Genomic DNA, 27,764 nt, shown 5'->3' with positions numbered 1-27,764 from the left:
TAATGAAAAGATTCTGGATATTTTATATCGTATGAATTCTGATGTCTCCTAGAATTTGAGAATGTAATTCTTGGTTTTATAGGTTATAAAACAGGAAATAAATTTATATTTGATCAATCCTCTCTTTTTTTTGGGGGGGGGGGGGGGGGGGGGGGGGGGCTAAATATTGTGTACATACACGTTTTAACCTATTTTATGTGAAATAAAAATAAATAAATAAAAATACGTTGGTTATTATTGATGTTTCTATCAAATAATGCTCTTGTATTGATTTTTTTTTTTTTTTTTAACTCTATGGGAATAAGGCACTCTAAAACTGATAATATTTAAGAATATAAGAATATTGAATACATACAGAAAATAATTAATTGACCAGGTCAAATCACACGCGAGCGCGCACTGCTTCCTCATGTGCGCGCGCGTGTCTCCTGTTTATCGCCCCCTAAATGTTTTTCCCGTGATGCTCCGCGTGGTCGAGCAGCAAGATGGCGGACGCTCTGGACGAATTTGAGAAAGAAGCTGGATGCGTCCCGATCCTCCATCCCGAGGTAAAAAACACAGCGTATATCCGGCTGCATCACAGCAGCAATCCTAAACGAAGCCGAAGTGATTTCACGTCCTGTAAAAGCGCTATTTCTACTGTTAACTTCTCACAATGAAGGAGAGGGGCTGAATCCCCCCCACTGCTGCGTAATAGCATTGCTGCTAACGTTAGCCGTTCATATCCATAGATTTTATTTTTATTTTTCGCTTCATCGCACGTCTAATCACACGTTTTAAGGCAGGGGTGCTTTTTTTAATCCATATTGTGCAATGACAAACGTGACATTTGGATATTATAGAAGTATTCCCAGTGTGTTGTGCTGCGTTTGCATCTAAATGACAGACACCATTCACAAACATCATCATCATTTGCATCCATTTACCTTCAAACTTGAACATTAATTTGGGCATTATTTTATCAGTATGATTTTAGTGCACTAAGAGTCTGTCTGAATCTTTTTGACTGCATTTTGGTGTTTGTTTCGCAAATGTGACAGATTTGCTTCAGAGCTGTCATTGTTGTGAGTTATTTGCAGGCTCGTAAATTTCAGAAATATATTAATTAATAAATGCTATTATTTGAGATTTGCATGTTTGTATAATGACTCATTTGTGACTTTGCATTGACAGGCGAGTTTCACATGAAAGACCTATAGTTATTATATATGTGTATAAGTAGTATTCCTGACAGCTTGCTCATATGAGACCTCCTGCTGTAAATTATTCATGCTCAAGCAGACTGACCATACAGCTGATCACACACACACACACACACACACACACACACACACACACACACACACACACACACACACATGTAGTCTCAGTGAATGGCAATTGTCTTAAAGTCATACTAACACACGCTGACCTGTTGGAGTGAAAGGAAGCTCTCAGCAGACGTAAGCTGTTCTTTTTATTGCAATTTTTATAATACTTGGCCGGTTTCACAGAAAGCTTGAACTTAGTCCCAGATTAAAATGCATGTTTGAGCTGTCTTCACTGAAAACAACTTGTTTCTTATATCATATGCACTGATAAATCTTAAAATATGTCAGGGAGGGTCATTGTTTTGTGTCAAGATGCACATCAGTAATTTTTTTTTTCTAAGGCATGTTATAGGTTATTATTAAATAGTGGTCGACCGACATGTGTTTTGAAATGACCCATGCTTATGCTGATATCTGTAGGGTTGCAAAGGCATAATGCATAGAAGTGCAATGAATGCTTATTTTACAAAATATACTTGTGTCTTTGTAATCTTTAGTGTGTTTGCCATGTGTGCCCTGGTGTTCAGTGGGATGAGCCGGTTGATTTAGAGGCTAGAACATGAAACCATGATGGAGGTGGTGTTTTGCATGTGGCTGTTCAAGAGAAAGATATAGATTAGCTGTCCTCAAGATTTGGCTTGTGATGCATCATCAAAAGGTTATATTATCATGTGAGGAATTGTTTCAGCCGCTCTTTTGCTGATTGTAAAATATAAAAATAATTCTGTTTAAAATAATGAACTCTTATCTCAGTGACTGGACTGAAAATCCCAGCAGAACAGAAAGAAACACATCTACTATGAAAGACACAGTTTATGCATTTGTCTTTAGTTAATCAATGCCGTTAACTAGTGGGAAGTCGACAGGGTCCAGTTGTCACCTGGGTGGGCGGCAGTCATATAGTGAAGAGCCAGCCATCTGTTCCTACAGTCACCCATCCTGAGGTTTCCTCTTCAGATGATGCTCAGAGGGCTCAACAGGAAGGTGTGTGTCTGCGTTAGTCAAAAGTGTGTCACAAATATAGTTTTGTGGCTTTTCATTTTTCTGCTGTTCCGTTTCCCCTTTCTGCATTGTTGGGTGTGATTTCATTTGTGTGAAATGTGAAATCACACTACAAACAAGAAGCTACTAACTCTGAGTTAAGTTGTAAAAATTAAAAAATAAATCCTTGGTTATGTCAATCCTGAGATAAGGATGGATTCTGATTGGCTGTCAGTGTTTTCATTCTTCATAATCTGGAAAGAAATCGCTCTGAAAGTGATTCCAACGATTTGGTTCCTCTGTGTTGTTATCGTTACAGTTGTGGTGTGGACTCTGCTATTCTTTAACAATTTTATAACTATATCTGTATTGTTATTATTGTAATTGGTGTGAATGGGCCTTTACTGTGATGCATAGCTGTGGCATTGCCTTGACTGTGTGAATATAATTTCATAATGGCTGTTGATGGTCAGTCCGGATATGTTTTTATGGACGTTGACATGAACTAAAGATATAAATGGCAGCGTAATTAACCGCATTAACAGAAGCTGTTGATAAAGCACACGCTCTCCAGAGCAAGATCTTAAGCTGCCACACAATGTTTCTTTTTTTTTTACTCACATTTGGACACAGATCGGAATTTGTTGCATACGTGTAAACCCCAAAATCAGTACAATGTGTAATATTTCTGAGGATCTATTGACAGAAATGCAATATAAGATCCGTAACTATGTTTTCAGTGGTGTATAAAGACCTTACTTAATGAACCGTTATGTTTTTATGATCTTAGAATGAGTCATGTATATCTACATAATAGGGATGTTAACCGATGACCGTTTGACCGATGGTTGACCGTATCAACGTTAACCGATCAAAGTTGTCGGTAGTCGGTAAAAAAAAAAAAAAAGTGATCTCTAAATTAGGCTATTATAGACAGTGGACTAAACGCTACTACAGTTAGCCATCTCATTCCAAGATCTTTTTGTGTGAAGTGAACAAATCCCTCACACTCAATTTTTCATAACTCGCCTGTTTGTACTTAATAAACCAATAAAAACATTTGGCGCGAGGTCACAGCGTTTGGGTTCGCGCGCTCACAAGGTTTGCGAAAAGTAAAGGCTACAGGCTAAAACACTCGAGGTTAGAGCCAGGGCAGACGACAGGGTGAAGCGTGCAAAGAAAAGTAGTGTGTGGGACCATTTCACCAAAAAGAATGACACAGATGTAAGTTGCAACTTGTGTGATACAGTGCTTAAATACAGTAGTAGCACATCATCTATCCGCATAAGATGGGCTTAGATTTGGAAATGCATTACATCTACATTTCAGTGGTAACAGATAAGGTGATGATGATGATCATCATCTTTCTTTATTATTGTTAGCACTACCTCAAACTAAAGCGGCGTCTCTTCGGAGCTGTCATTTTCTTAAATGAGCCGCGGCAACGTTTCAAATGAGCTTCTAACGCTAGACAAACGCCTTTATTTTCAACGCGATCACCTTGTACCCAAACCATTTCGAAACTAAGGAGCCATTTGTCCTCCGATTACATACAAGCTCCTTCGGCGCCGTGTTTGCAGGACTCGTGTTTCGCGCTGTAGGGGATTTAAAAAAAGTGACGTGAGTGGAAGGGCGGCTGTGTGTGTGAGCGGGAGGCAGAGCGGCAGAGAGATGCGACAGAGTTGCGAAATTGCTGGCGTGGCTCGAAATGGCTGTTATTTCAAATAGCGTAGCATATTTTAAACTAATCGGTTAACCGGTTTCAACCGGCTAATGAGGCTCGGTTAGCCTGACTACGTCAGACTTCGTACTTCCGCTCAATTTCAGTTCGCTTCTGTACTCAGTCTGAGATAGCGTAGTGACATAGACACTGATTGTACCGTGGATGCGTAGATTTACTTCACATAATCTGCAAAAGTCGTTCACAGCCATGTTCACTCTGGTATTTCGCTCGATGGTTTTGTTTTCGCATCATACATGTGTTTACAGTGGAAGTTAGATAAGGCTGAGCATGCGCATAACACACGCCATAACCAAACGTTATGTGATTGGCTTACGGGTATCCAATGATTTTAAGCTTCAGACAAGCGCCCCCCCCCCCCCCCCCGCGAGAAAGAAAACGCTTTTCAATTATGCCCTTCCAGACCCTGTCTACGAAGCAAAGTGAAGTAGCAGAGTTTGGTATTACCAGGCTAAGGCTCGGTGGTCGGTCAAGAACATTTTTAGTTTTCGCCATCCCTAAAAGGGAGGGATAGGCCGCGAGTGACTGGCTGTTTGCAATTCGCAAACCTCACCACTAGATGCCGCTAAAAATGACACACTGCACCTTTAACTTATCCATGCTGGCAAATAATCGACGTGAATTATATAAATCATTTTAGTATGGCCATTCAAAACCCGAGGGCCAACCATGTCGCGCAGTAAAGGAATCATCACAGACTCATTTTGTGCGGGGATTAATGTAAACACAGATATCGGATTCCAGTCGTGTCTAAAGTGAGTGTAAACAGACTGGGACAAAAAAATCTGATGATATGGTCAAGAGATCAGATCTGCACATTAAGAATTGCAGTGTAAACGCAGCCTAAATGTCTTCCTGTAGTAATAGGAAGCCAAGCATCTCAGGATGTGTCACATGGTCTCACAGATGCTGTAAGTGCTTGTTTCCTCACTGCCAGGAGGAACATTAGGCCCGTATTGAATTAGACCAACTGTTCTGAAACCAGGCACAAAAATATTGAATGAAACGAGCAAACGCCTTTCTTACAGGCCTGCCGGTGCTGCTAAATCTCCCAACTGCTCGCTTTATCACAGTCGCTCTGTTTGGTGGCATGTCTAGCATAGCATTATTGTTTTTGCTAATTCAGCTCAGGATTGCTCATGAGATCTGTTTCTCTGATCTCTGAAATGGAGTATAAAAACCTGTATTAACACTAATGCTATGCGTATGAGTAATAGATGTGGATTAAGTGCACATCTGCTAGCGGTGAGCTCCTCAGTTCAGCCCACCCTGCTGTGAGGTCACTATTACCATGGCATTACCATGGTTTTGATGACAAATATGTATATATTTAAAATATAATGTAAATAGTGGTTGACTGATATATCGGCAGATATTTGGCATTTCATTCATTTTCAATCAATCCAATAAGTTTTTCTTAAAATCCTTTATATACATATTCATGTCATATGTCACTGTTTATGTATGTAAAATTTGAGGTTTTTGATCGTTTTTTTTCCATATTGATTAGTTTAACAATTATTTCTAATTTTGCAAATATGTACAATACATCTGAATTTAACTGCAGCAATTAAAGCAAATTAAATAGTGTAATATCATTAATATTGGCCATCAAAAATAATGTTTAAAACATTGTCATATTACCTTAGTGCATCCGGTTATCATAATGCAAATAATGCATTTTTAATAATATATTTGTAAAAATTAGTCTTTTTTTTTTTTTTCTCAACTTATTTAATTTTTCCAGCTGCTTTATGCTTGGTGGCTGTATATTGTGATGGATTAACTCAGTACTTGTACAATGTACTTACTGCTGGACTGACCTCTGACCTATTGGAGAGCCGTTTAGAAATGAAGATTTGACTCGAATGTTAATTTATATCCCCGTTCACGCAGATTCCCTGGTTCTGGATGCTTTGCTGTAGGGTAACTGTGGCGTTCAGATCATCTCACTATAGGGTTTCCTCTGAAGTGTGGAGTCATGTGACTGCTCGCTGAATCTTTGTGTTGATCAAATGAGTGTCAGATCAGCCTTCGAGACAGAGTCCAGTGTTTATGAAGGTAATAATTACAGACCCACACGGAGAGACAGGGCTTCATATTTAGTGTTTGTGGGTGCAAGTGTGCAGGTTCCTGCTGGAAGCGTGATTGTGCTGATAAAACACAAGGCTTTATCACTGACTTGTGTTTCTCTGTCCAGCTGGTTACGCTTTGCTAATGGATTTGTTTAGTGCTCCATATAGAAGACTTTTATTTTAGGGATTAAATGCTACCGATTATGAATGCATACTGTCATCTTTATATGTGCAACTCTGACCAGTGTGTGTGTGTGTCTCATCTCTGCTGAGCTGGTCTCTCTCTCTCTCTCTCTCTCTCTCTCTCTCTCTCTCTCTCTCTCTCTCTCTCTCTCTCTCTCTCTCTCTCTCTCTCTCTCTCTCTCTCTCTCTCTCTCTCTCTCTCTCTCTCTCTCTCTCTCTCTCTCTCTCTCTCTCTCTCTCTCTCTCTCACAGAGACACACACACACACACACAGAGGGAGCTCGGTGTGTTTGCCAGGACTCCCCTGTGTCCTGTGGGTGTTTTCTGTTTGCTCTTTGCAACTGTTTCAAGCTTTTGTTAGAAAGCATCTCATTTGACTGTGTTTTTACTCATCTAATTAAAATTTCTGGTGTGTAAAACTGTAATCTGTGTTTTTCTGAAGACTGAAGAGCAACGACTAGTCTGGTATTATATTGAGGATTTTTCCTATGATTGTGGTTTATAATTATAAAGTATAGACCTAATATTTGTTTTATTATTTTGGTTTAAAACAAAAGGTTTTATATACATAGATTTTTTTTTTTTTTGTCACATTTTTTGGGGGGATTTGCATGTTAATTCGGAGGAACAATCAGCTGTAATTGGGGCTAAAAATCGGAATTTATAAAGTAGACAATGATATATAAAAAAAATGAACAAACAAGGGGCAGGGCTACAGTAGCTGAGTTGTCTCTGAGCGCTGGAAATACAAGAAAAAAATATGAAATAGAATTAATAAATAATAATAAAAAAAAAACTTCCACCTTCTGGAAAGGTGTACAGGATAAAGATAAAGGTTCGGGTCAAAATGGCTCGGGTCATTTCTGGGGTTTCTATCGGTCATCAGCATCCCGTGGGCCTTTAATACAATAGACACAGACCCTCCCCACCAATCAATAGAGCTTCTGGACATCTGCTGGTCATCAAACGCCCCCTGACCTGTGAGCCAGTCTGAGGGGGTATTAGTCTAATTATAATGTTAGACAAAGTTTCTTAAACAAAAACAGGTCAGAAAGATTTTCTGCTTTCTTGCTGATATTATGATATGAGTATTAAACAGACTGTTTTTACTGCTGTACCTTTAAGATGATGCATAAATAGCAGGTTGTTATGGTTAGCTAGCCTCAGCATGGACTGGAAAGGGCTTGATATGTAAATGTGGGCGGTCATGTTAATATGCTAATAGGAGAGCTGAACTTTTTAACAACAGAATTATGTTTCTACTTCCATTTGCATTGTCACTCAGCACATCAAACTCCTATTTTAAAATAGCAAGAAAGTCCTGTTTTCCAGGATACGGCCCCTTCAAAAGCACCTTCCAGTTTTATTTCAGCAGTGTGTGTGTGTGTTTGAGTGAGATATCAGAGATGTCACCATGGAGACTGACCGTATATATAAGACACGTCGTGTCCAAGATCCTCTGTGTCATCCTTCTATCCGTTTGCTCTAGAGATGATAGAGATGAACTGACTATGTTTCTCTCCCGCAGGAAATCAAATCCCAGACTCACTATAACCATGGCTACAGCGAGAGCGTTAGCCGCAAGAGCCACGTGGACGACTACAGCACTTGGGACATCGTCAAAGCCACCCAGTGAGTCCACACACCACACACACATCCATCCATCTACGCAAATATCCCTTGCCCAGAAACATCTAGATATTAGGGCTGTAATCAACCAAAGAAAATCTTGGTCGACTGAAGTCCTGAAATTTTCGACTAAAAATGACATTAGGAAAAAAAAACGTTAAATGAATTAGCTGCGCACTGTGCGCAGTACCTCGTAGCCTTGTTGTCCGCCTAAATGAATTATAAATAAACATAAAAAACTAGTAGGCTATTTGCAGTATATTAAATCATTTTTGACCTAATTATTTTGCACTGAAATGAGTCTGACACACGAGTCTGTCGGCTCTGACAGCGTTGCATCACGTGCACCTGCGCAATATCAGAGCCTATGATTTCCGAAAATAGTACTATGTTGTCAACTAGTGATATCATCACAAGAACTTTTGAGGAATATGCAACATAATTTAGACAATTGTTTTTGTCATATGTATTATAATAACTGACAGACACTGTAATTTCAGCCGCTCTGTGCTGAGACACGAATAGACTATTAACTTTTTTTTAAATGCTGCCACACTGCCGATGTCTTTGTTGACATGGTAGAAGAGGACTGACTGACTGACTATGAATTAAACACTCTCACAATTAAATAAATAATATTCAGCAAACCTTCTAGTAGCCTACTTTCTTCAGTCTGTCGCTCTTCTCCAGTGGGTTGGGCTAATCCAAAAGAAGTGAAAACAAGAGGGGTGTTCTGAAGACAGACTGTTACCTGTGAAACAGGGGTGCTCTGAAAACACCCCCATTAGCAATTAGTGCTTTCCACCTGATGAAATGAACGCGGCAAAAAATCGACCAATCAGAATTTTGGTCGAGCCAGAGATGATTCTCTAGTGCTTGTGTGTTTTATTGTGTAATTTGAGCTGTTTGTGTGTTCAGGTATGGCATATTCGAGCGCTGCCGTGAGCTGGTGGATGCCGGATATGACGTGCGTCAGCCGGATAAAGAAAATGTCACACTCCTGCATTGGGCGGCAATTAACAACCGCATAGACTTGGTCAAGTACGTATCTGTCTGTGTATACACATTCACCTTCCTTTCCTGGATCTGAGGATTTTCCTAGCTAGTATTTCCCTCCCGTTATTAAGACGCCACATACACAGAGGAATAGATAGAGTTATTACTCTCGGCATTCAGACGAGCAAAGAAGAACAACCAGTTTGAAATTTCCATTATAGGTGTGTGTGTGTGTCTAGATCCTCCTCTTAATGAGAGCCTGCTCTGTCGCAGTCATTCATTTTACGCTGCTCTCTTTTGTAACAGACATTTAGCTGTATGATAAAGCCTAGATGTCTCACTTCAGAAGTCCACTCATCTCCTGAATGCTGTCTGTCTGCTCTTCATAGGCATTACATATCTAAAGGTGCCATAGTTGACCAGCTGGGAGGAGATCTCAACTCTACGCCACTACACTGGGCTACAAGGTGACTTGTTGAAGAACAACCACTATATACTGCTAATTATTTATCAAACTATTTAATAATATACTAAAATGTTGTTCAACTTTCTGGTTCATTCATCAGACTGGACATGGAAGCTCAAGTTGAGCACATTCAGTGTTATTGTTCACTTAAACTAAAACTAAAAGCATTTTCTGTAAGGGAAATAAAGCTGAAATAAAATCTAAATGTTTGATGATAGACTTAAACTTTGGAAAAGTAGAAATGTTGCCTTTGTAAGTAACTGAAATTAAAGTTTAAAGGGTTAGTTTACCCCAAAATTAAAAAATCATCATGTTGTTCCAAACCTGTAAGACTTTCACTCATCATTGAAACAAAATGAAGATTTTGTAAGGCCCGCTATATTGGCCCAATTGCCGGTTCGCCAATATACGGGGAAGGAATCACGTGCTCTGTCCTCACTCATGCAAAGTATGGGTTGGTTAAATTTGTAATACATTAATCATATGTATTTACTCGTTAATTCATCTGACTCCATAAATGAAAGGTTTTAATAATATCTGTGCCTCACTAAAAGTGAGCAAATGTTTGACTATTCCTTTTAACCATTAAATGAACGATGTCAAGATCAGTTAGAATAATCACATGTAAGGATTTATTATGTCAGGTAAATGTATCATGCCAATTTCATAATCAATTCAAAGATAATCGATACAAAACATCAAATGCTCTGGAATAGAGAGAAGATGCAAACCCAACTTTAAGAAATACGTGAGGCTGAGAGATCTATCTCTCTCAGCCTCACGGACCGATCTGAAGTACAGAAAAGGCCCCGAACTCTCTGCTGCATCTCCTTATATACACAAACCTTTCACAAGGAAACATGTACTAACAAAAGAAATTTGCATGCAGTGGTCACACCTTCATGGGGGTGGGTGACCATTTGCTTGAAGAGACCACCTTCCTTTGTAAGTCAGTTATCCATAAACTCTTAAAACCTTATTACCTTTTATTTTATCTATCTGGATATGAGATATCTGTACCACTCACTTTGAGACATTTCAAATGACACCAAAAACATAACAGTCAATGATAAACATTCACATTAAACCATATTCTTGTGTGAGTTCTTGGTAGTTTGCGGAAGTGAGGTCGTATGGGGGAGGTCAAATGGTAATTAGCCCTTTGTCTCAGACCAGGGCCTCAACCAGTATTTTCAGTCTTACAATATTTTAATTAAATCAGGCAGATTTCTGTCCTCCGTTGACAGCGACGCAACTATCTCTTTGACGCTTTAAAAAGTGCATAAAGAGATCGTAAAACGAATCCATTTGAATCGAGTGGTTTAGTCCAAATTTGCAGAAGAGACAGTATCGCTTTATATGATGAGCAGATTTATTTTTTATTCACATATAAGCTTTCATCAACTCATACATCAGTTATGGTGAAAATTTTGACTAAACCCCTCAATTCATATGTATTAGTTTACGATAGCTGTCAGTGGAGGGACAGAAATCACTCAGATTTCATTAAAAACAATCTTCATTTGAAGATGAACGAAACTTTTAAGGGTTTGAGTTGAATTTAAGTTGAATTATTAAATTGAAATTTTTTTTTTTATTACAAAAACGAATAAAAGTTAAAGCTAACTAGATAAAAATAAAAGGACAAAAGCACATAATATTACTATAAATTAAACAAATTAAAATGAACTGAAAATATAAAAATTAAAGCTAATTCAAAATATAAAAACATACTATAATAGTATATTTATACTAAATAGCATAAGTGTGTGATTTGTTATATACTGCAGATTTCATATAAATTGGTAGGTCATGCAGGTATTAAATTCATACTGTGCATATTTTAAGGTAGTGTGTGTGATGTTTTATTAATTCACATCATAAAGCACAGGGTTAGTCTGTGAATGACCCTCGTCAGCTCTCTCTCGTTCAGACAGGGCCATCTCTCCATGGTGGTGCAGTTAATGAAGTATGGTGCTGATCCGTCTCTCATCGATGGGGAGGGTTGCAGTTGTGTGCACCTGGCCGCTCAGTTTGGACACACCTCCATCGTGGCTTACCTCATCGCCAAGGGACAGGTACGCTTGTTTATATAAAGCCTCCTCATAAAACGTTCTGTGTGACGCTGGTCTCATCAAAACAAAAGCTGGCAAAACCAAAGCCAGTCAGAATACCTTCGATTCATTTGTAGCTATTGTGAGCCAATGAGATTTCAGTGTGGGCGGAGCTACCCAGGAAAACATGACGAAAATAAAGTAACCAACAAAATGTCTCATCCAGGGTTCGTCAGTGCTACGGTTTCATGTGCATTTGCGATTAAAAAAGATGTGTGCGAATAAAGTTTTATGAAATTAAGGGCATAAAAAGTCTCAAATAGCCTAAATGGATGTAAGTATGCATATTTGATCTCCTGCATCTTTTTGGGTCAACATCCAGCAATAGTTAAGCATAAAATAAGAGTCCCAGTGTATTTCAGGCCTGTTTGAGTCATGCATTATGCATACAGTTTTTCTTCTAGTTGTTATAATTGGCATATTGGTGACAAAATAAACAGAATCTGGCATTTTATTCAATAAACTCTTTGAGCTTCTGTCTGGGTGAACCCATCACAGGAAGGAACTTTATTTACACACATTATTTAATATATAGATTTCAGTAATACTGGCACAATAATCTGTTAATTAAATATGCACAGTTAAATATAGTTAAAAGTAGGCCTATAAATATTTACATAGTTATTAAATACAGTTTGAAGCAAAAATATTTAAAAGCCTAGTTTACTTTTTGCATTCTAATAAATGTAATAATTTTGTTATAAATGTCTTCATGCATCCCTTTATTAAGGAAAAACATATTATTTGATAGTTTTTTTATCGTGCCCCTCAATGCACTGCTGAATATTTAAAGTTCGGAAAAACACGCTTTTTATTCAAATGTAAAATAATCGATTCATTACGTGATACTTTTTGTCCTGCTTAGTCCATCTCAGCCTGCAGGGGGCATTTATGACATTTCTCTCCACAGCAGTTTGACCTCTAGGCAAGATATTACATGAACCCATAGCATTTGATCTCAGCCTGATCCTACTTTTATGTTTTATTTTTTATGTGTCGTCCTCCAGGATGTAGATATGATGGATCAGAATGGCATGACCCCTTTGATGTGGGCGGCTTATCGGACGCACAGGTGTGTGTGTGTGTGTGTGAGAGGAAATGTTTTCATTTGCCATTGATAAATGTAAAGCTAATAGGTGTGATCTTCTGCGTTCCGCCGCAGTGTTGACCCGACACGGCTGTTGCTGACGTTTAATGTGTCTGTGAATCTGGGTGATAAATATCATAAGAACACGGCTCTACACTGGGCGGTTCTGGCTGGAAACACTACGGTCATCAGTCTGCTGCTGGACGCCAATGCTAACGTCGATGCACAGAACATCAAGGTAAAGTCCAGACGGCCACACCAGCACACTGAAATGATGTGTGTACATGACATCTGATCATATTTGTCGGTGGCAGGGGGAGACGCCGCTGGATCTGGCCAAACAGAGGAAAAATGTGTGGATGATAAATCATCTGCAGGAGGCCAGACAGGCCAAAGGTTACGACAGCCCCTCGTACCTGAAACGACTCAAAATGGACAAGGTAAAGCAACTTGTCCTGTGCAATCACTTGACATTAAGGAGAAATCAAACTGTAATGAATGTTGAATGATGCAGACTCTGCATCTAAAGGCAGGAAAACACAACATGACTTTTACACCAATTTCTGCCCCCTATTTATAGTCTGGACGAGTTGACGCTAGTTGCTGAAAATGTTTTATAAGCCTCTGGAGTTAGATTCACAAAAGATTCTTAAGGCGAGACACTACAGGTGAATAGGGTAAAATTTTAAAATAAAAGATATCACCATGAAACTTCCTCAGTTGATTACTTACACAAGTATATAAAAAAAAATGTATTACAAGTTTTAGAAATTTGTATGTTTAATTATGCAAATTATGCATTATCTCATTAAATGTGTGCGCACGATTTTGCATATATTTTCGGTAGATTGATCTGAACGTATGATAAAGCCAGGTGCAAAATTCTTTTTTCATTTTGTTTACACACAAGATGGGAAAAAAAAAATTCAGAGGGATTTCAGGATATATGCTTTCATTACCTAGGAAATCAAAATATACTGTCCATAGCCTTAAAAAATCGATTTTCGACACATTTTTTTGCTTAAAATGTCACATAAATCAGGTCAGGAATGATTTATTAACAAATCCCTCTGAAAATATCTTCAGAATACTGCTAAGTGTATAACTGGAGAGTTTGGTGTGCACAGGTGCCGCATAGGCTGAGATGTTCGTACCGGAGAACGACAAAAAACTCATTTTGAGAAAACGGCAGTTAAAGATTTAAATAGCTTTAAATCCCCCTTTGGACATTCACGATTGGTTACTGATAGAAAGGAAATGCCCATATTTGGGTTACATAGTGTTGTGCAGGAGACTCAGAGCTTCACAACGATACCGGTCATGACAGACTTCAGTGAACAGACGGATCTCGGCGTGTCGCGCTGGAATGCTAACTTCCTGGTAAATTCGGGAGAAACTTACTGCCGCAAGTAGACAAAATGTAATAAAATAAACATCTAAATGTATATTTTCAACGTTTTCTTTATAGCAGCTTGAAAGAACACACAGTGAAGGAGTAAACTTGCCCAATATCTCAAAACTGACCACTGCATGATTTTGTTTTTGTTTTTGCCTGCCGTGTCTCACCTTAAGAATAAAATTCATTTAAAAATATTATTCAGAATAAAAATATTCTGGGGGCCATTAAAACAGTGCTCACTTATGATAATTATGTTAATCCGTAGGCAACGCACACTTTGAGGCATTTGACCCCATCATTCTTTTCAGAAAAAAGAAAAAAAGTGAGAATTACACTTAAAAATTCTTAGAATTTCTTTACAATTTAACTTAACCTTTTTTTTTTAAAGAAGATTTTTGTGAACCTGGTCCCAGACTTTGACTTCTGTGTCTGTTCGCAGGAGTTCAGGCAGAAGGTGATGTTGGGAACTCCGTTCATGGTGATTTGGTTGGTGGGATTTATCGCCGATCTGGACATTGACTCTTGGCTCATCAAGGGTGCGATGTATGCAGCGGTGTGGCTCGTCGTGCAGTTCCTTTCCAAGTATGACGCGCATGCCATTATAGCCATCTGTGGTGCTGCTCAGGCTTTTAATGCATTCTGATGTGAGTGTGGACCATCATGGCTAACAATTTCGTCTCTGTTTCTAGGTCTTTCTTTGATCACTCCATGCATAGCGCTCTTCCTCTGGGAATCTATATGGCCACTAAGTTCTGGATGTACATCACCTGGTTTTATTGGTTCTGGAACGATATCCTTTTCAGTTGCTCCATTTACTTCACTTGCTGTGCTATCAATTTGATGATCATAATATGGAATTGGTGCAACCTAAATAAGTTGATACAATCCACTTAATCGGAATATGTTATTCCAAAAAATTCAGTATTATCCAGAGTGACTCACATAAGCGTCCATTTGTCTATTAGAGCGGCACGATTAAAACACCCACACAATCTTGTTCCTAAATGACAACTCGTCTATTAAACCTTTGACAAGTACGGTCACAGCAAACATTCAAATCTGCGTTGGCGCCGCCTCTGATCCAGAGAGATCAGTTTTCATAGGTATGAAACAGTATCACTATTTTTGTTACAATAATTCAAATTATCACTGAGTATCATTCAAGTACTGAGATAAAAGATAATGCCTAGAATATAAACAGTGATGTCTACGGAAGCGATCAAAATATAGAAAATCCCCTTTTGAAAGTAACTCGATGCTTCAAATAAACATTGTGTCAATGACGTCGTTACACCAGTAGGTATGGAAGCTTGTTTCCGCCACAGAATAAAACATTTTAAGAGATAATTGCGACTTTTTATCTCACAATTGCGAGTTTACATCTCGCAATTCTGACTTTATTTCTCAGAATTTTGAGATATAAAGTCAGAATTGCGTGAAATAAAGTCGCAATTGCGTGTTATAAAGTCAGAATTGTGAGATAAACTATTCTGAGGTAAAAAAAAAAAAGTGTCTTTTTTTTCCCCTTAGAATTGGACTTTATATCTCACAATTGTGAGTTTATATCTCACAGTTCTGAGAAAATATGTCAGAATTGCGAGATATAAACTCGCAATTGCGTGTTATAAAGTCAGAATTGCGTGATATAAAGTCGCAATTGCGAGAAAAAAAGTCAGAATTCTGACTTTATAACACGCAATTCTGAGTTTATATCTCGCAATTCTGAGTTTATAACACGCAATTGCGACTTTATTTCACGCAATTCTGACTTTGTATCTCGCAATTCTGAGAAATAAAGTCAGAATTGCGAGATGTAAACTCGCAATTGGGAGATAAAAAGTCGCAATTATCATTTAATTTTTTTTATTCTGTGGCAGAAACAAGCTTCCATAAGTAGGTGGCGACAAGCGACTGTTAAAAATGTATTTTTCTTTGAATCATTCATTCAAGAGATTTGTTCAAAAATGCTGTTTAATGAAACAAGTGAAGTCTTATTCATTCATCTTTCACCATTCAAACCAATTTTCTTTAAGTAATTGATTCAAATTAATTCAATATATTTTTTTAAATATCTTGCAGCTGCTAACATTTTGTCTGAACCTCTAGTAAATTACATGTCATTTTGTTTTTCTTTTCAAATTCGTGCAGCTCTAATGTGTATCTGCATCGACTCGATGAGCATCGGAATAAGAACGATGACACAGCAGGAAAGCCAAGCATCTTCGTTTGAAAGCATCTTTTCTCTTTTTCTGTCTTTGTTGTTTTCCCTGCATGAAACTTAAATCTGGGTCACTGAATTGACCCAGTTTAAATGGCTATATCTCACTTTTCGATGTTGAAAGGCCTGAATGTGGTAGAGAAGCTCACAAGACCTTTGTTTAAGCATTCTCTAGATGTGATGGACCTAATGAAATGAACCGAGGATAGAGATGGGAAGTTTAGCAGTATGCTTCAGTGTCTGAAATATTTTGTACGTTTTTTTTTTTTTAAACGACATAAACCGAGATGAAAATATCCATAATTCACTCACGGTTGTCTGGAGCTGATTTGCTTCAAGTTGTGTGGTAACATTAGGTTGACGCTTCATACTGTGAAACTCTGGGCAGATGCATCATCTTTGACAGATTTAACATGGATATGGCTATTTTTCCATGGAATCAGGAGTGACTCACACAATAAATGTAGTGGAATTGACACTTTAAGTGATATTGTGTGGGTGAGAGGAGGGCTGGACGGCTTGACAGTATATAGTGTGCAACGCTAGAAATGTCTCGTCAATGTGAGATTATGCTACACCATATATCTGCTAGATAAATCTATTGAATTGAGAGAGAGAGAGAGAGACGAAACAAAAGTTTAGCAAAATAATGCAATTCAAAATATTGAGTGTCTTTTGGTTGGTGTCCATCAGTTTTATTAAAGGTGCATTGCGCAAGTCTCTGAGTTTTTGCAGAACCATGCCCCCTTCTGGCGACACGCGAAACTGCAACCAGAGTTGTGCATGCGGTTACATGGAGTTTGCGTTGGGGTTTGGGATGAACTAGAAGCCGGTCTCTTTGAATCCATCTTCTACTTTTGCAAAAGTCGCTTGTGTTGTCTTCGCTGATGCGGATAATGGCGGCGAATACACAAACCTGCCAGACATAGCCAGGTGAGCGTGAACGCGCATGACGTCACGCCCAGTCGATTCTGTCCCGAATCCCTCTTATTTATTTTACTGTACAGGATTATAGAGGCAATCGCAGTGATCATAGAAGGGCTCATTCAGCCCATCAGGCAATTGTTTAAGCATGTATGGGTTAGAAAAACGGGTGTTTTTAACATGAAATGTTGCGCAATGCACCTTTAAAAAGTAATAATAATCAAAATTAGATGAAGGGCTTTTCATTTTTTTAAGTATTTATTTAGCTGGAATATCCAAAAATCAGGCATTTCTACATGGTTATTTAATAAAAATAAACACTTTTTTTTTTGTGTGTGTTAAATTTCCAGCAAAAACAACATTGTGCTATAAATGGTCACTGTGATTACAATTACTCATACTGTGATATAAGATTCTGTTCATGACGCCCTCCGTGGTGTGAGAGAGATCTAGTACAAACACAAGAAAGCCGAGTTCTTAACAGCAGGAAAATAGGATTTCTGCCCAAAGCTGAAGCATTTCCTCCTCTTTTGAAGGAACCACTCAAGACGTGACTCATGTCTGGATGTGCTTATTGAGTGAAGCTACTGAAATGTGCTTTGTGTGGAGTGATGTTTAGTGAGCACAGAACTGCCATGTGTCCAGGTGTGTGTGTCTCCAGAGCTCAGGAATAGAAACAATGCACTCAAACCCTGCAGCTAAAAATCAGATCAAGAGCTCTGGGTGGATCCGTTTCCCTCTCGCCCCTTATCATCCAACAATAGAGCATCTCCTCAGAGGATTGGGCTTTTTTTCCTGCTGTAATTGTTGCCCGTGTGCAGCTCAGCTCAACGAAAACACCGACCCACTTACAGAAGGTGTCTTTTTAGACAACATGTCCTTTAATTTTCTCTGCTTGGAGGCACTCGTGTTACATTTCAGATGTCAAACAGGAAATGTTACTTTTTTGATGGAATAATTCACTGAAATGTTGCAGCTCAGAATTCCACAGAACTTTCGGTCTCAATTCAAAAATTAATTTGTCAGATTCTTATGTTTTTGTTTTTTTTGTAAGATAGAAAGTAATTTTCATGAAATAACTCATCTTGCGACTTTTTATAGACCTTATGCGCCAGAGAAACGAGGGCGCCGCCATCTTTAGAATATCGTCTTTTAACTTCCGTTTTTGCGGTCGCTCTGTATATTCCTATGGCGCTGCTGTCCAGGAGTAATTAGCTTTTGAAGTGGATTTACTTAATGTAAAGTTAACGAAAGTTATCATGAGGATTGGAATGTTTAAAGCAGATGTCTTAACAAATGTCAGTCGACCGGGAAGATTGTAAAACGAGCCGTTCATTCATAAATACGCAGAATCGCTGTGAAAATACAGACCGGAAGTCAAAAGACAACGAGCGCAGCGCTGAAAAGGGGCGGGGCTACATAAGGTCTATAAGAATCTTGAATTTGCATGTCTTAAAAGCATCACAAGTTAGATTGACTGACTGACTACTAGTTATTACTCCCACATTCAGTCTTTGTTTTGTGATTGAATCATTCTTTAGAATAGGTTCTATTCGCTTTAATCATTTGAACCAGTTCACAAATTGGTCTGAACGATGCATTCAAATCAGTTTGATTGACAATATATATATATTTTTTAACTTTCATCAAGTAATTCATTGGCCCAAAATATTGCGAGTCCTGTTGTGTGATATTAAATGAAACTTCCTTAACCCTCCACACTTCTCCCGTTTGTCACCATCCACCTGCCGTTCCTGCTCAATAGCCTGGCTCTCTTCTACAACTTTGGCAAGTCCTGGAAGTCTGACCCCGGCATCATCAAAGCATCTGAGGAGCAGAAGAAAAAGGTCAAATCTCAAACTGCAAACGAGTTCATCTAGTAAAGTTCATCCAGAACACACCCTATGCTTTATGCACAAGAAAGCATCACTTACATTTTCCATTCGTTTCTCTTGTCCTCTCTATTTAGACTATAGTTGAATTGGCAGAAACGGGCTGTCTGGATCTCAGCATATTCTGCAGCACCTGTTTGGTAATTATGACTTTTCCATTCTGCACACAATTGCTAAAACACATTCAGCACCAGTCGTCGGCCGGCTGATAACCCAACAGTCTGATTTGCATTGCAGTTTCCATCGCTCATAAAACACTCATTTTACGACCTGTGCTCCACAGATACGGAAGCCCATCAGATCGAAACACTGCGCCGTGTGCAACCGATGCATCGCCAAGTTTGATCACCACTGCCCTTGGGTAGGCAACTGCGTAGGTGAGTTTTCCAAGGGCAGATTTTCCATCATTTTCCTTCACCAAACTCACACGCTCTTCCTCCTGACATTAAAATGAACAGTCATAGATTCCTCAAATGTTTCCTCAGGAAATTCACTATAGTCCAGAAAGCTGCATCCCGTAATAGAAACCTCATAGTACTAATTTGAGCCAAAGGCAGAATAAGAAAGGGTATGAATCATTCCTTTCATTTGTCTGTTTGTTTGTTTTTTTCCCTCATTGTTTGCGGGCAGGAAGTGGAAACCACCGTTACTTCATGGGCTACCTATTCTTCCTGTTGTGTATGATCTGTTGGATGATATACGGATGCATTTGCTGTGAGTACAATTGAGTTTGCATGGTTTTGTACGAACAACGTGACGATAAATGAACATAAACAACTTTCAATTGCTGCTACTATTGATTCTGCATTAGTAGCATACATATTTATTATCTTGATGCATTGAAAGTTATTTTGGACTTAATCCGTCACTGTTTCTGCAGACTGGAGTATTCACTGTGCTACCAGCTACACTAAAGATGGCTTCTGGAACTACATCACGCAGATCGCCACCTGCTCGCCGTGGATGTTCTGGATGTTTCTCAACAGTGTGTTTCACTTCATGTGGGTCGCTGTGCTCATCATGTGCCAGCTCTACCAGGTGAGATACACTCAAGTCTAGAGAAGACTTATCATCATTAAGCCCAAAGTATACTTCGGGTTTTTCGTGTACACGAGGGTCTGCGTAAAGTGATGCAAATTGCGTCACCAGAATAGTACGTGTGTTCTGTACTTGCGCCACCTGATTTTTTTTGTTCTTTATAAGCACAGGTCGCACATGCGCATCGAATTTGTTTTGCACTAATAAGTTGTTCCACAAGGTGGCAACACTGATCCGGGCCGTTGTTTCACAGTAGAAATCTAAACTAAAGAGACAGAACTACAACAAAAGTCGCTCACATTGATAAGTGCTTGTGTGAGAGGGTAGAGGTCTGCAAGCCCGTCGGGACCCGACACGTTAAGCCCATTCGGGCCGGGCACAGGCCTTTTTTCTTTTTTTTTTTTACAGATCGGGCTCGGGTCGGACTTGGGCTTTATTTAGCTTCTCTCCTTTCATTGTGCCCATAATATACGTGCAGAGCACTAGAGGTCGACCGATATGGTTTTTTTCAGGCCGATGCCGATGCCGATCTTTTGAAATCCGGGTCGGCCGATGGCCGATTAATGCTGCCGATTTATTTTGGCCGATATTTGGCCGATTATGTGCTTGTTTTTAACCTCTATTTGAAAGATAAAATGTAACACAAATAATTACTTAAGATAGACAAAATTTCTCAACAAAAACATTTATTGAACACTTTACCAATCTGCACTTGTACAAAAGACAAAAAGAACTTGAGATATGTTTGGTAATTGTACCTGAATGAATTGAAAATTAATTTGCTACTAATTTCAGATTAATATATTTGTTTTCCTTAACATTTTAATTAACAGTAACTTAAACACTTTGCAGTTTGAATGATGTCCTGATAAACAAAATGACAGAGTATGTTTTTATGTTTCCACTGTTCGATCGCGCCCGCGCCTCACACACACACACACACACACGCGCGCACACAAATATAAGTAAACACTTTGCGACTTTAAACACACGCGACTTTTCGATCTCGATCGCGCCTCTCTCTCTCTCTCTCTCTCACACACACACAACATATTCCAGCATTGCAATCTTTACATCGCAGCCGGAGCTAAAGCGGAGCTACAGATTAGGCGTCCCTAAAGAACTCGCGTATCTAACAGTAGTTCCTTATTTATTTTGCACGCGACTTTTATTTATTTTTATAGCGTGTATTCTCCGTGGAAATGTATACACCGAACAGTGACGCCTGTACCGTTTCGGTTCAATACGAATACATGTAGCCTACCGTTCCACCCCTAGTCTACAGTGAAATACAGTCACACATTACACTACTGTTTGGCCAGCATTTTAACCGTGTTTAATCCAGCTAGCTAACGGAATGCTAAAGTTAACTGCTGACTAGTGTCAAGTGCAGCGAAGCGATGTTTCTGTTATTCTAACGTCCGTTTTCAGAGCATCCAAGAGAAGCACAGACATAACAGTAGCACTGATATGAAGCACAGAAATGCGCGTTGATATTCGGTCCGGTAAATAACGGTCGTTAAGGCACCAGTGCCGTATTAGCTCCGGGTCTATCTGTAGCTACCCAACCCTAGCGACAACGACGCTAGTAAAGCAAAGCCAGTCCTTCACTATATAGTTGGTCTCTTTTTTTATTACTTATTTCTCTGCATTGAGTGACAACCCTTTCAAATATAAGACACACAAACAGAACAAATAAAAGTCTCAGATTCACTGTCTGTAAATATTTGCTTACTTATTGTGACATGATCGCAACCCTTCTGCTGTGCTAATGCAACCTCAACTACGCTATCAATTTCAAAGTAGCCGAACGTCATGTCGCCTATTCATGTTTTTTCTCTAAGTTGGCAGTAACATATCAAAAGTTTTTAATTAAATATAAAAGAGTGTTCTCCAAGGAACCTAGCTCCTTCCTTAAGCACTGGATGAGGTCTGCTCACTCTGCTGGAGAATGACTCTAGGCGCGGCGTGCGTCGAACGCGTGTTCCACAACAACAACACTAGGCTGCCCACAGATGCGCCTGCCTAATAATCGGCTTGATACACTTGGATATTGGCCGATGCCGATTATGTTAAAAATGCAAAAAATCGGCCGATTAATCGGCCGGCCGATGAATCGGTCGACCTCTACAGAGCACACGTCACATAGTGTGTATGAAATATTGTTATATTTATTATATTATAAATATTATACATCGCCTAAGCATCACAAACGCAATACGCACACGTCACTCACGTGCATTAACAGGTGACAGTTGACCATGCAGAGGATCAGAGAGAAGTTGGATTTTTTTGATTTATTAATATTATTTAACATTAGCCAGTTGGTGAAGAGTTCTTCATTTTTGAACATTGTTTTGAACATTGTTCTTCAGTTACTTAAAAGCAAAGAAAGGTAGGCCGTTTATTTACTTATTTTTGCGGTTGGATCCCGTAGCGCTATATTCTCTACTGCATGCTTATGCTTCTCTCTAATGGACAGTCTGTTCAATATTTGTGGGAATGATTGGGCATGATGTTTCAGGCCTATAATAAAAGTTAACCTTTTAGTAGCGCGTGACGTGCGTGTGTTTGTGTGTAGCAGATATTGATGTTGGTCTCGGGTCGGGTTCGGGCTGAAAAATTGCAGCCGTTGTCGGGCTGGGGCCGGGTAGGGCTTGAACACCATGGGCCAGGGCCGGGTAAGGGCTGGAGTTTTTGGCCCGTGCAGGGCTCTATGAGAGAGTTCTCTTTTAAACTAAAGTTGTGGCTAAGACATTTTGATTCGTCATAACTTCTGGAGGAAAATACACTGGACAACTTTGAAAACTTTAAAGAGTGCATGCGTCGACCGCCTGCGTTTGCACACACTATCAAATAGAGAGTATACTTTAAAAAAGGCTACACGTTCGACTGTACGCACGCATGCAAAAAAAAAAAGTATACTTTGGGCTTTAGACATAATAAATGCCGTCTTTTTTACAGTCTATGGTCTTGACGCAAAATCCTATAACATACCTTATGGTCTAATTCTATTCATATGTTGGAACAGGTTTTGTGTGCATTTGTGGTTTGATGTGTATGTTGCTTGTTTGACTGTCTCTTGATAGATCGCTGTTCTGGGCATCACTACAAACGAGCGAATGAACGCAAGAAGATATAAGCACTTTAAAGTTACAGCCACGTCCATCGAGAGCCCTTTCAAGTGAGTCCTTTAAACTCATTTCAGATTTAGCTGGCAGCAGTTTGTCTGTACAGCACTGAACACAGAGGACGATGTCAAATGGTTCGTTTGTCAAGCGTATTGATGTTTGCATAGTCAAAATGAATCCAGTCTGTAGAATATGATCTACAGTATATGATACCCTTAGTAAGTTTCTGTTAGTGCTTGTTTAGACGCCAACAATTTAGAGAAAGATCCCATTAGATTAAATAAATTACCTCAGAAATGATTCATGAATGTGTAGTCCCATTATGGGATGGACTTTATATGATGCTAGAAAAAAAGGTGGATGATGGCCGATGTTTTACCAAAATATAATGGTTTAATGATGACAAATTGCTTTGGGTTTGTTTTTTTCTGTGCTCATAAACTATTTACCTCAAGAAGAAAAAAAGAAACTATTAAAAACATTTGTTAATTGAAATAAAGCTCAAAACATATATACAAAATAGATGAGAACATTTGAAATTTTGTCTTAGCAACTAACAATTACGAACTGAAATAATATTAAAGTACTTAGAAATATTTTTAATGAACAGAAACTAATAAAAATGACAAAAAATGTCAAAAAATCACTTAAAAATATTAAATTAAAACGATAACTGAAAATATAAAAATAAAAGCTAAATCAAAATGTTTATATAAAAAATATTATATAATTTTTTAAATAATAAAATAACACTGTTTGGGACACAGCATGATGATTGACTAATGTATATAATCTTTAAAAAATAGCTGAACCTGAGAAATATTCATGGAGGAAGTGTGGTCTGCCAGTTTAGTCAAAACTATGAACTTCTCAAGATTTGTTTAGGAAGCCATGGTTGTTTTTGGTGAAGATAGAATTGGTCAGTTGTGTTTAAGCCAAAGACTGGTGTGTATGATTCCCGGTAGTAACTCTGCTCCTCTGTTTTTCCCGTGCAGTCACGGCTGTATGAGGAACCTCATAGATTTCTTTGAGCTGCGCTGCTGTGGTCTGCTGCGGCCCGTGGCCATAGACTGGACCTCTCAGTACACAATAGAGTACGACCAGACGTCCGGCTCAGGATACCAGCTGGTGTAGTGAAGGAGTGAGCGAGAGGGAGAAGAGGGGAGAGGCTGCTCACCGGGACCATCCTTCACTCAGACTGCAAACCTCACCCAGTCAGGATACGCATGCTGTTATTGGTTACCGCCACCAACTCCACCTGCACCCCTGCCGTAGACGGGGAACAGGAAGAGGAGGAGTTTGATGGCTTCAGGGGTGTATGCAGTACAACACACTCTCCTCGATTGGTCAGCAGAGACGTTTCTGGTTTCTTTCGCACATCGACTTGTGTTTTATTTTACTTTTGTTTTTCTTCCTGTGACCCTTTTCTGTTGCTTTTAAAGTGATATCAGATCTTCATCGGTCGCAAGTCCTGGTTCAACCTGGAACTGTGTGTGTAGGAATGAGAACTAGCTTCGCAGTCGCTGTGCCGTTTTGTGGTTTTACGGAATCATTCTGTGAATTTTGTCATTATTTGCTCGCTCTCGCTTTGAGCTTTCTCTCTTTAAACACAAAGGGAGACGTTTAGAAGAATGTTCACGCTGTTCTCTTCCGTACATTGAACGGGACGGGAAAAGAGCTGCGTGATGATTTTTTTCAAAGTTTCTCCACTAAAAATATGCATACAGGTTTGGAACGACGTGGCGATTAGTAAATTATGACAGAACTTTTCCTTTTTAGGTGAATGATTCCTTTAAGCTGCCTTGATTTGTCCGATCATGATTCTGTATGAATGTTCTGATGGTTTGATATTAATCATATAGACTAAAAGCATTCATAAGACTAGAGAGAGCCCCTCGTTAAATAATGTGACTTACAACATATTTATTTTAACCTATTTATATAGTATTTTTCAAAGAGTTGCAGTCATTTTACGTCACTTCAGTTTTTACACTCATCATATATATGTACATTTCCGGCATGTTTAATAGTTTAGATGGGAGAATCCTGCGAAACGTGTCAAGAACATGAACCTGGGTTACATTTCACCCTGAAATCCAAAGAATTAAATGAGAAATTGTATTTTGCTTAAACAAAATGAATCCTGTTTAATAGTTCTCATTACCGTAACGCACAAAATCCTCCTCATTACTGTAATCATTTAAACGGCAAAGTATTTTTTTATTATACTGCCTTTAAATTATGCTAATTATTAGTGTATTACATTATTTGCTGTAAAACAAATTTTAAAATACTGTATTACAATGAGAATTAAAACAAAAAAATCGCCTGGGTGCATTACGGTAATGAGCGCTGCCGGAGAAATGTGCTGAACTTCCATCAGAATAACGTCACGGTGCAGAACAATCTTCAGTTTCATGAAAATGCACTTGATTTTGGGTTGAAATGTGACCTGGACACGCTCTCGGCGACGGGTTTATGGGATTCACCCAGATGCCCTTCGAATTTACAAGAAATAATACGCTCGTCTGTGAACCTCTATTTATTATGTATGTGTAGTTTTAGGAAGTGTTACACATTTAAAGGTAAAAATGCTGTTGAAAAGCCATTAAGTGGACCTGATAGCTGTACGATCTTAATGGAATATGCGTTTATCACGCCTAGATGGGCTTCTTCCATTATTTTTTTTTTTTTTTTTTTGTGGCGGCGATGATGTTTGTCTGCCTAAAACAGTGCACTGATCTTTTTGTTGTTGTTGTTGTTGTTATTGCTCGTTACTGAAGAAACAAGCTCGCTTTCCCACCGTCGCAGAGGGATCTTCACGTTTACGTAAAGAGGAAGCTCCTCCCCCTTTTGCTCTCCTCCATTTCCTCTTCCTGTTGTCATTGCAACAGCTGACAGGACGAACTGATGTAAAGAATGTGCATCTGTACATAAATGAACTAGATTCATTATTCTGTGAGTGACTTTTGTTCGTTTTTTTTATTTTGTCCGTGTTAGTTGAAGCTGCTCCTGATTTTTTTTATCTTACCAAAAAGCCAGAAAAAAATGGACTATTATCCAAGTGTATGACTGTAGCTTTTAGTGGCGTCTGGCACTGCTGTGTATAGACCTTTGACCTTGCAAGTCTCCACTGCATGTGATCACCCTGCCATCCCAGAGACGCTCCATCTGTAAATAGTGAATGTTCAGTATTTGCAGCTGGTTTTTTTTGTTTGTTTTTTTTAATCCTTTTATTTGTTTGTTTTTACATTTTAAACCCAATGTGTATATCGTTATTGCGTGTCCCTGCGGCCGCTCGGCGCTCTGCAGATGTATTATATCTGAATGTCCCATTCTCGTTGATTAATATCCAACCTAAAGGGTTTCTTTTGTATGTTTCATTGCTGGGTTTGTTGTACCACTGGATGTACAAATTGTAAATGCCAGAGAAGTAGACGTAAGAAACGCTGTAACTCAAGAGGGCACATTGTGATGACATCATCACTCATGGACGCAGTCGATGGGCCCCCCCCCCCCCCCCGTACTGTAATACTTCGGATTGGGTCATTCATACATGTGACACTGTTTTTAGGGAAGATACTCACATATTGTTGGCCGGCTGTTCTCCCACCATGTGAAAAGCACATGCTCATCTCCAGTGCCTCAGCTGAGATCAGGACGTCACCCTACTCTGCTTCAGATGTAACTTATTGGGCATGGTTCAATTTTAATGGCTTTATTAATAAAACATTCAAAGGTTGAAAGGCCTGTGCGGTAGTTTTCAATCGAAGCGCACTGAAAACAAGTGTTTATTTCACATTGAACATGGTTATGCTTGTAAAATGTACTAGTCGATGAACTATTAATACCCAGTAAAGGGTGGGGAAAAAAAATAGTTTGCATAAAGGAAATGGACCATTATTTTATTTTTTTTGCGGGGGGAAAAAAAGACGTTACCAAATTTTCATTGCGATTCTATTTAAATTGATACAAATTGTTAAAAATCAATGTTTTACATTATAGTTATGAGAATTGGAGGGAGGGGTGTTTAATTATGAAAATATAAAACTTAATGGTCTTTTATCTTAATGGACAAACTATGAACAATTAACATCTTGTAAAAGGGATCAAGAATATCATATGCATAAAGAAAATTAACCTTATTTTTCGGACTTATTAAAAATTGTGATTGTGACTTTCACATTCTCATTACTGTAATACACAGTATTTCTTTTATTTTTTAATTAAAATCAACAATTTATAATATAAAATATTTAATATAAAGCAGTTAAAAAATGTCTCTATTTTTACTTTACGGTAATGAGAATGGGGGGGGGGGGGGGTTTGCAATGCAAAATGATCAAATCATGTTTTTTAGCATTTACAAGCAAAATAAAGAACATTTTACAACAAGGTCCCATTAGTTAATGTTAGTTAATGCGTTAACTAACATTAATAATGAGCAGTAGCTACATTTGTGACAGTAGTTATTCTTTGTTAACGTTGGTTAATAAAATACAGCTGTTCATTGTTTGCTCAGGTCCATTAAATAATATTAATAGATACAACTTTTGATTTTAATAATGCATTGGTACATA

At 38.7% G+C, this 27,764-nt stretch overlaps 1 protein-coding gene across 2 annotated transcripts; it reads left to right on the top strand.

Moving 5' to 3' along the window:
* Positions 1 to 414: 414 nt before the first annotated feature.
* Positions 415 to 26,934, top strand: zdhhc17 (zDHHC palmitoyltransferase 17). 2 transcript variants are annotated; one of them, XM_084407304.1, is made up of 17 exons: positions 415 to 548; positions 7,819 to 7,922; positions 8,838 to 8,960; positions 9,305 to 9,382; positions 11,315 to 11,459; positions 12,503 to 12,567; positions 12,658 to 12,820; positions 12,897 to 13,022; positions 14,421 to 14,563; positions 14,671 to 14,771; positions 18,846 to 18,970; positions 19,093 to 19,155; positions 19,299 to 19,392; positions 19,646 to 19,729; positions 19,896 to 20,053; positions 23,143 to 23,237; positions 24,180 to 26,934. In XM_084407304.1, exons 1-17 carry the CDS (start codon positions 486 to 488, stop codon positions 24,316 to 24,318), a joined length of 1,869 nt encoding a protein of 622 aa, XP_084263430.1. In that variant the 5' UTR covers positions 415 to 485; the 3' UTR covers positions 24,319 to 26,934. The 2 variants fall into 2 exon arrangements, 1 of the variants encoding a protein (XP_084263430.1); XR_014627109.1 differs by lacking the exon at positions 24,180 to 26,934 and having other exon boundaries at positions 19,896 to 20,376; positions 22,764 to 23,237.
* Positions 26,935 to 27,764: the final 830 nt, after the last annotated feature.

The sequence above is a fragment of the Rutilus rutilus genome (assembly GCF_951802725.1).
Source record: "Rutilus rutilus genome assembly, chromosome: 4".
In the NCBI taxonomy this organism is placed as follows: domain Eukaryota; kingdom Metazoa; phylum Chordata; class Actinopteri; order Cypriniformes; family Leuciscidae; genus Rutilus; species Rutilus rutilus.
The sequence above is the reverse complement of the archived record's forward strand: the minus strand, read 5'-3'. Positions and strand labels throughout refer to the sequence as shown.

Coding starts and splice junctions, on each gene's coding strand:
- zdhhc17 (XM_084407304.1), top strand. CDS start 486: ATGGCGGACGCTCTGGACGAATTTGAGAAAGAAGCTGGATGCGTCCCG. Junction 8,961..9,304: donor AACCGCATAGACTTGGTCAA/GTACGTATCTGT, acceptor TGCTCTTCATAG/GCATTACATATCTAAAGGTG. Junction 12,568..12,657: donor GCGGCTTATCGGACGCACAG/GTGTGTGTGTGT, acceptor GTTCCGCCGCAG/TGTTGACCCGACACGGCTGT.